The 9,247-nt window shown below is 43.1% G+C and overlaps 1 protein-coding gene across 4 annotated transcripts in view; it reads right to left on the reverse strand.

Moving 5' to 3' along the window:
* fgd4a (FYVE, RhoGEF and PH domain containing 4a) overlaps nt 1-9,009 on the reverse strand; it is a 56,522-nt gene extending 47,513 nt beyond the window's left edge. The window contains exon 1 of one of the 4 annotated variants that reach the window (XM_084365331.1): nt 8,825-9,009. In XM_084365331.1, the coding sequence (XP_084221457.1) occupies nt 8,825-8,927 (103 nt within the window). In that variant the 5' untranslated portion in view covers nt 8,928-9,009. Of the gene's footprint in view, nt 1-1,023; nt 1,701-8,824 lie in introns of those variants that run through there. The other 3 variants (XM_084365330.1, XM_084365333.1, XM_084365332.1) reach the window with 3 other exon arrangements.
* Between the last annotated feature and the right edge of the window lie 238 nt (nt 9,010-9,247).

Consider the following 9,247-nt stretch of genomic DNA (forward strand, 5'->3'; position numbering starts at 1 on the left):
AACATATGAGTGTATACGCTCTGTAGTGTTACTACTGCTTGTGACACCCTCTCCCACGTTGAAACAATGAGCGTGGTGAAAGGACCCGGCCTGCTGGTGTTCCCAGCCTTTTCCTTCCTGCCAATGAGAATGAAAGCAGAAAGCCTCACTGTGTTTCCTCTCCTCTGCTATTAAATGCGGGTGACTCACCCCCAGCCCACCAACAATTCACCCCCCCCCCTAAGAAAGTACACAGTTGAGGGGTTGCACTGCTACAAAACACACATACTCACACTTTCATCGCCCTACTACACTGCACATAAACACACACAGCACAAATGTAGTTGGGTAATGGGCCTTCAGGGAGGTTGCCAAAAGGCCAGAGTGGTTGGAAGAGGGTCTTAAGAGGGGGAAACGGTTCCCAGGCTTCTGAGAACAAAACTGTCTTTTTTTTCCAGCATGGTGGATTTAAATGCTGCCTTCCACTCTGCTGTATCGCTCCACAGCAGCAAGCCGGTCCACATGGAGACCGATGCTGCGGCTCAGTGAATCAACACACTCTATCCAAGCACTGTATCTGACAAGTAATGCTGAAACAAATGCCTTTACAAAACAGTGGCACTGGTAAAACCACTGGCTGCTAACAAAACCTGATCAAAATAAGCATTGCAAATTTATACTGCAGAGGGGAGGAAGCTTTTCATATCATTTGCTCAGGTTTCGCGCAGCCGCTGAACTTCTAAAAACCACACAGTCAGAGAGGAACAACAGCAGATCAGCAGAGTGGTAAATAAATGGTCTATGTGGGAGTGCAGCCAGATGATAACATTTGAAAATGCTGCTTGCTGGTAGAAAGTAGAAGATCCCTGAATGCCAGTCAAACAGAGCAGAAGCGATTAAACGAGTCATGGAAATGTTTGTGGTAATGAGAGATGAGTCACAGATGATGTTTGTGAAAGGATGGGCAGAATACTTTTCTCCACTTATTAAGAATAATCCATGATTTCTCAGTGTAAAGCCAAATATGGAATCTCCAAATCTTACCATAACAGCAGAGCAGACACATCTTTGCGTTTTTACCTTTCCGGCTCCAAAACCAGTACTTGCGACGTCGTTTCATGATCAGTCCAGTGTCTTTTATTTTGAAAAAGAAAAAAAGGAAATACCAACCCAAGATCTCCTCCCAATATATATATTCAACTAATGACAGTGTTCATCCGCATTGTGCCTTCCAGCCCGCAAGGATGACCTACCCGAGACGATGTGTCTGAGACGGGACCTCCGGTAACGAGCGACCAGCCAATCCATGCTGCGTCCACGTCGGTGGACGGAGCGCAATAGAGACACCAGCGGGAGAAGGTGAGGCGTATAAGCTCAGGTCAAGAAAAAGTACAAACAACTAGTTTGTTTCACTTCCTACGTGGAAACTGTGGCCGAAAAATACACCTCTGTTAAGTACTTTCACCCCTTCCTTCCTCGACTTCAGTCGGTGAAGTGAAGAGGCTGAAGAGACCCCCTAACAGGTTGCTATGCTGAGTCTCTTCTGCGTAAGAGCACACAGACAGCACTATAGAAAAAAACGACTCATCCGACCACAGACACCATCACATATGTCTGTTCCTTTGCGAATAGGATGTCCTTCATTTCGCAAAGGTAAGAAAAAAAAAAAAGGGTTGCACAGTCGCCTCACATCTTCCTCTCTGTAAAGTTACTTCCTCAAAGAACTTCGGAGTCCAGCAGGCCACTGCTGCAGGTCTGAATTCTCCTTTTCCGAGCTCAGACGACGCTTGTAAGGTAACAAGAGAGTACAGTGGGCTTTCTGGGAAGAACCTCTCAGGCTAACAATGCCAGTCAGGAGGGGGAAATGACACGATGCAGTCAGGAAACCCCTGGCTGGCACATGGACAGGAAAAACACAGCAGATACTTAGGTACCTATTGGCTTGGGATTCAGACTAGAGCCCGATCGATATACTGGTCGGCAGTTGGCCTATGAAATATATATAAGCATCAATTTATATTGGTGTTTATGTTGTCTCATATGATTTTTTGTTTGCTTTTACATACATACCTGAATCTTTGTCACAAGTTCTTGATGACCACATTTGAGGGATCATTGCAAAAAATGTGAGTTTATAGTCAAGATTCAATATGTCTATTGTCACTCGGAGTATAATAGCAGTAAAAGTAATCAATAAGGTATAAAGCAAATAAACGTATAACAGGGAATAGGTATGGAACAGAAGGAAAAAGGTGTATAGGTATATCAAAAATATCAACATCAACAATGTTTAAAAGCAGGAAGTATAAAAACAAGGTGTAAAAGCAATACAAAGTGTACTAGCTGATGGCCCAACAAAAATACTGGCAGTAAGGCACATATTATACATTATTTGTCACATATTGCATTGATGGTTGGATGCGTTTGCGTGTGTGTGTGTGTTTATGTATACAGTATATTCTGTGTGGCTCTAATTCAAGATGGAGAGTACTGACTGTGTTTCGTGTTTGTCCTAACAAACCCAAAGTCATTAGGTTTGGAAGCAACATAAAAACTGATTAACAGTGCTGTTACACAACAGTGAAAAAAAACCCCAACATTTAAGATTATTTTGACAGATATCACAATTGCGATATGATTCATGTTTAGCAAAAACTATTAAAATCATGATGATGTGACATTAGTTGGGCTCTGTGCCAAACCAGCATGTTATCTCACATCAGGAGAACACGATTAGTTTGCCAGAACATCTCTGCAGATCTACCGTACTTCATTATATTACTGTTTTGTCACACATTTTATTTTTATCCAAGAATTTCATCTCCGGTCATGTTGTACTTAACCTTATTGCCATTTGGATAATATTTAGAGTAACTGTTCAGCCAAATAAAAGATGACTTTGGATAACAAACCTTGGATGGTGTCCGACACTTAAGGTGCATGTGCAAAACACGCGGTTAACAATAAAGGAAGTGTCAACAGGCTGTGTTTCTGTCTGCCTTTTTTTTCTCCTTGAGAAATTTACACATTTCTACACAAACAGTCTAAAAGTAGCTCATTGTTAGCTTCCTCTGTCCACCTCATTGTTTTTCCTGCAGACATCTGTGAGAAATCCCCCTCAGCCTTCCCAGAATCACAGGACTACTGCGTCTGTGTGTTACAGTAAGACTTTATATTCGATTTCCAATTTTCTATCTTTTAAAAAAATATCCTTTAAGACTGAGTCAAAATTAAATAACCAAAAGAGCTAAAGCACAGTCATGTGCTTTCAAATGGAAGGAGCATTTAGATTTATAGAGACAATCTAACTAAACTGACGACTGTTGATTGTTTTCTAATTGATTTGGGAGCAACAGCACAGTTTCATGCCAGGATACAGTGTATGCGGATGGTTCCTCTGTTGTAATGGAGTACATAACTCTGCGTGTGTCCTAATCTCACACTGAGCATGACGGTCCAAAAGCTGCCCAATGGGTGAGACATTTATGAGCATTTACCTCCACCTACTGGAACATTTGCAAACTGGCGTACCTCAAACCTAACCTAGATACTGTTGTTTGTGAAAGCATGTGTGTGCAACTGCTGAGGAATATTTCACAAACACACACACAGATCAGACATTTCCTGCTAAGGGCAGCCCACACCCACTGTAATTTATCAACTGAGCAAACTGATAACCTCCTCCACACCTTCACACACAATCGTATCTAGTCCGAAATTTCACTACTAGACACAGTGTAAACTCAGGGGGAAAATTCAAATAAGGAAATGAAAGACGTTAGGTAGTTATAAAGATTGATATCCTCTTAGATGAGGTGTTGAACTTTTTATGATCTTTGTCTACCTGAAGAAAGAATATGCTCTCAGAACAATCAGTCACCTTGCATTAATCACTGTTGGCACATGACAGAAATATGCACCATAATCACTTATATGTCACGCAGTCATTCAAGTCCGTTCAGGCGATGAAGAACAATTTACTGATGTGCTTCACTTATTAGCAGGCTCAGTACGAAACATCCAAGATGGTGCAGGTTGTCTTTAGTAACATGGCAACATAAAAACAGGAAACAAATCAATGACATAAAAAGCCTTTAAATACAGGACAAAAATGTCATTCCTGCAGCACAGCTAAATGACAAAACCCTGAATGCAGCATTGAATTAAAGCTGTCATTGTAATGTCAAAGACAACAAAATGATCAAGCTTTTTGAGACACAGCTAGAGGCTTTGCCACTCTGACATGTTTCAGTTTTGTCTCATTTTGTATTGTCCTGTCACTAGCAGAAAGGTTCCAAGAAGACCAAGGGGTGGCAAATAATAATTAGTTATACTACTACTTTACTACTACTACTCTTCTTTAATTCACACTAATCGATTTCAAACTCTGCCGACTTATGAAGCTTAGAGGTGAACGTAAGACCAACAACCAGCCGAGGTGCACATCCAGGAAACACAGAGGAACACGAGCCTCTATTTGAAGTCATGCTTGCCGTCTTTAAAAAACTGCAGGTCCAGTATTCGTATTCGTATTCGTATTCTTTACCTGCTAAATGATCCACTATGTTAACCAGCAAGTTGCTAACTGTGTGTGTGCTGTTTGGTGCTAGACAGGTGGTGTAAGCAGAGGCGATTCTAGAGTCTGTTGGGGCCCCAAGCAAAAATTTCCATAACATAATAAGTTTGCTTATTTACTTTCTTCTACCCTCAAAGCTAGCAAATTAATTCGCGCATGCTTGACTCGCAGTCTGGACACGAGGGGTGAACTTCTCCTGCTCTGACTGCAGCCGGGAGGGACTGTTGTGTGAGGACTCCTCACTCCTCAGGACTCCTCCTCAGTTCCTAATCTTGACCGTGCCAAAGCACCCCTCTGTGGGTGCATGCGGGGGACATGCGTCGAATATATTTTTGAAACATTCCTAAAACAGCCCTTGGGCCCCGAGTCTCGGGGGCCTCCTGGCAAGTCGGGGCCCCAAGCAGTTGCCTGCCTTGCCTGTTCACAAGCTGCGCAGGGTAGTCACCTGTTTTTCTGCGGAAAACAGGTGACTACCCTGTCTGGAATCAAGTGGTGAGACTGAACCAAAGGTGCAGGTTGTAAAACCAAAACAATGAGCTGAAGGACACTAAAACAGCCATTAGAGCTGAGGGGAATAACACTCTGTGGATCTGTCACTACAAGCGACACCCCTGACATCACGCATTTTTTTTAATTTTCAAACATGAATATGTTGGGACCCACAGATGAAGTCATTCATTGTGGATTTCAAAATGGACTCTGAACTGAACTCAGTGTCCCAGAATTCCCCATTGTTCACAACTAGGTGCAAAATTCAGCTTTTGAGCTATTGGTCAGGGTGACAGAGCCCCCTCTGATCAGATAGTCAAAACTTCAGCACCTTCCCTCTTCTCTTCTCTTCTCTTCTCTTCTCTTCTCTTCAAGTCAACACCCTCCACTACTTCGACTTCTTATCCTCAAGGGCTCCTCTCCATCTCACCCCACAGGGCTGCCTGCCCTCAAGATTTCTTCTTCTGGGCCTAACAGCTCCGGAGAGCTGCAAGCTGCATTTGCAGCAGGCCCAAAGAACTTCTCCTCACTGCAGCAGCACGAGATCCTGCCAGTATTCCTGATCAGTTAGCACCAGCAGCCGCGGCACAAAGCTTGCCAGCTAACCTCACAATCTGAGGAACACCAAGCAAGTTCGCACCGAACTGCTATCCTTGCAAATGAAAGGAGCGAACCGTTTCCTCCTCTGCCGGCAAAGCACAGGACTTTAAACTCTGGTTGATGTAATGCATATGTGTTCAATTTATGTGTGTCCACTGTTTGAGTGTTATTGTGATCTCAGGTCGGGTTATTGGTAGTTTGCTTTCCTAGATGGCTAATTCGATGTTAGCCGAATGATGCTTCACACAGACTCAGGGTCTTTGCATGCAACTAACCATCTTATAACCTGGCATCACGTCACACACACACAAACACACATTATTAATCAGAGTTACAAACAGTTTAGTACCTTTTCTGAGACTGATTTGGTGAATTGGCTATCTTTTCCCTTCTTCAAGGGTGGTGCCCCGAGGTGATCTAATGTAAATTGGATCTTATTATTAATCATAATTAATGATTATCACTGATAATCATTCATTATTATTGATAGCCAAATTTAACCCAAAACTCCCTATTACTGTTGTATGAAGCACTACATAATAGTGCCTCGTGTGAAGTGAGCACAACAAATATATTGATTATTGCAACTTCAGTGAGAGTTTACTAGTCAATGATGGGGAACAGAGAAGTTTATAGAACAGAAGAGCTGAAGTAACAAGGCATATGCTGTTGGTTGAAGTTGTGAAGTTTGTACATTTCTGGTTGTGGGAACTTGAACTTTAATCTACATTCTCTTAGCAAGTTTTCTATTCTGAGAATATGAACCTTCTACCTTGTTCAGTGGGTATTAATACGACTGAAACTCTGCTTGTTCAACAACGCAGCGAGGGGAAAAGGAAGTACTTTCCAATTTAGCTGTGACAATTCAAATATCACACATGAAATGTTCAGTGCCTATTTATTACCGCAGCTAGGATTTATGGGTAGTTTATATTAATGTGGTAAAGCAATACACGACGCATAAAAAGTTATCATCTTTAAGCCATCATGAACTGAGCCGCACAAAGGAACCACTATTGCCTGCAGTGAGTTAAAGCCAGCGGAGGACAGTGAGAGGGCTCAGTTCAGGATGAATAGGCACCAGTTCAGCAAAACAATACCAGAGGCAGTAGGCTAGCAGCCGGCCACACAGCATCTGATTCATACAGTCCCACAGCTTCTGTCTTAGCAGACAGAAAAACAAGCAGCTTCATTGTCGGGGACAGATACAGCTGTCCTCACAGTAACACCAGCTCAAAGCTGCGACATGCCCCCGGGGCTATTTGTGCTGTAAACACAAAATAGATTTCACTCCACGCGTGAGCTTTAATAAGAGAGGAACTTGGGAGGGGTTCAATTTATTTGCTTACTGCAATCTCAACTTCACAGAGAGACAAAAGACCTCTTTGAGTTGTATCCACAGAGAGTATAGTGTTGACATTTACTGTTACACAAGAGCTGAGAGGATAATGATGTATTGCAGTTTACATTTAAAGATGAGTGGGCTGATAGGACAACAGACTTCTTAAGCATTCGTCCAGGAGGAATGAAGGCAAAATAATACAGCATGACAGATCATTATAAGCGAAAAGCAGTTTCTCTACTGAAATCCCATCCGCGGTCAGCCAGCCACGATGAAATGTCTTCGCCATTAAGAGTTGAACCCGGTCAAATGGAAGAAATGACTATTTAACTGTCGCAAGGGAAACTGAGTTATACTTTTTACTTTCTAAAATCGACGGCGGTTCATGACGAGGTCAGTTTGATTTTTGCAAAAACAGCTTGACAGATAATTGGGACTACCTTTCAGACTGGGCAGCAAAAGCAACTGGGATGAAGGCAATAGTTTCAGGAGCTGTGAGGACGGTGTGCAAAGCGAATGAACCCACATGACAACAGCCTTTCTGCCAGCGTCAGACAATCCCGGTTATTGGCTGACATTTCACATTAGTACATAAATCTCAGTACTTGGACTCAGTACTGCCTGCTCTCTTGTTATCTCCTGCCAAAGCAGGTTTTTTATAAAGCATAAGGAATTCAATATATCGGAGGCCAACAGTATATAACCAAATGTGTTGAGATGTGCAATACTAGGGGAAGATTAGGATGAATATAACCTTTATAAATTTGACTCCAGTATTGCTAACACACAGTGACTAACTGACGGATAACATCTCTGTGCATTCTCTCATTTACCTCACTTCCTGAGGTACAGCTCATTACCTGAGATAAGTGACAGAGGCTGACTGCTGACACACACCTCATGAGCTGAAGACACCTTGGCACTTTTAACCACAGAGCAAAGTTCAAATCCAACCTACAGTACAGTTTATCCTCGGCTGCGTGTTTGTACAAGCACTCCGCAGAGTTGCGAGATAAGACGAAGCCATGTGGGCGCCTCCTGTCTCAGACTCTCATGCCCAGACAGTACACACTGACTGGAGCAGTGCTGACATGTATTTGGATCCCAGTTTTCAGAGAAATATAGACTGCTTAATCACGCTAAAGCCTGGGCAAACTTTCAGTTGCAGCTGGCAGGCTGCAGCTCTGCAGAGATCCATCTGGACGGCTGCGTGGAAACAGATCCCAAGACTTTAAAAACTGAGATACGTGACTGCAGAGGAGCAGATAACTTGTCTTTGCAGTCACCATGAGCAAGACAATCTTCTAGGGGCTCCTATAAGGTGGTGTTTCTCCGGAATGAAAAAAATGTGCCCTCCAGCATGTAGATGGTTACACAACAGGCTGGGGCTCGTCTTTGAGACCTTCATACCTGCTGAGCAGCCACTTAATGGTAGGTAAACAATCTCTGTAATGTAGGTGTGTTACAGTCTGGTCATTCCAAGCTTTCTCAACCACACTGACAAAAACACCTGATGGCAAATCCAAGAAATCAAGAAGTGAGTCACAAGTAGGTCAATCAAAGATTTCTGTGGTCATTCTTTATAGATTTTGACTCATGCTGTAAGATAGAGCTGCACAGGAGAACATTTCCAATAAGACACATAAACAATTAGTAAAAATAAGATTTCAAAATAAAATCAGTTGAGACATGATACATTCTTGGTATAAGGAGAACTGGGTTTTTACAACAGCTTGTAAAAGATCATAACATACTAAGGAGAGTGACTAATCTTTCTGCAGTAGTTTTGGGATAGTTAAGCTGTGAAAGTGTTGTTCAAGCATTCCCTCAACACTCACCTGCTTCCTCCGCCTCATGAATGTCCATACTCCGCTGTTTCCTCCGAAAAGCGACCCTGCTGAAGCTGTCCATTCTTCCGTGACACAACGACCGCTCCAGCATTGAGATACCAAAGTGCAACGCATTCAGAGTGACCGGAAATAACGACAAAAGTTTCCTCCGACACTCAGTCCAGCCCTGTGCAGGTCGGTAACATCAGAGAGTGGTTTGTTTGGTAAACAGCTGTACGCACATGTGTCAGCTCGGTCGACATCACCCACTTTTCTCCGATCAGTGTCACCTTGACGGGGTGTTTCTCAAGCCACGCCCCCCCCCCCCCCTCAGGCTGAGCGCGTACTGATGGTGCAGAGATCCTTATTATAACAGCCACACAGTGTCCGTGCTGTACACACACACACACACACACACACACACACACACAC

The sequence above is a fragment of the Pagrus pagrus genome (assembly GCF_965226575.1).
Source record: "Pagrus pagrus genome assembly, chromosome: 10".
NCBI lineage: Eukaryota > Metazoa > Chordata > Actinopteri > Spariformes > Sparidae > Pagrus > Pagrus pagrus.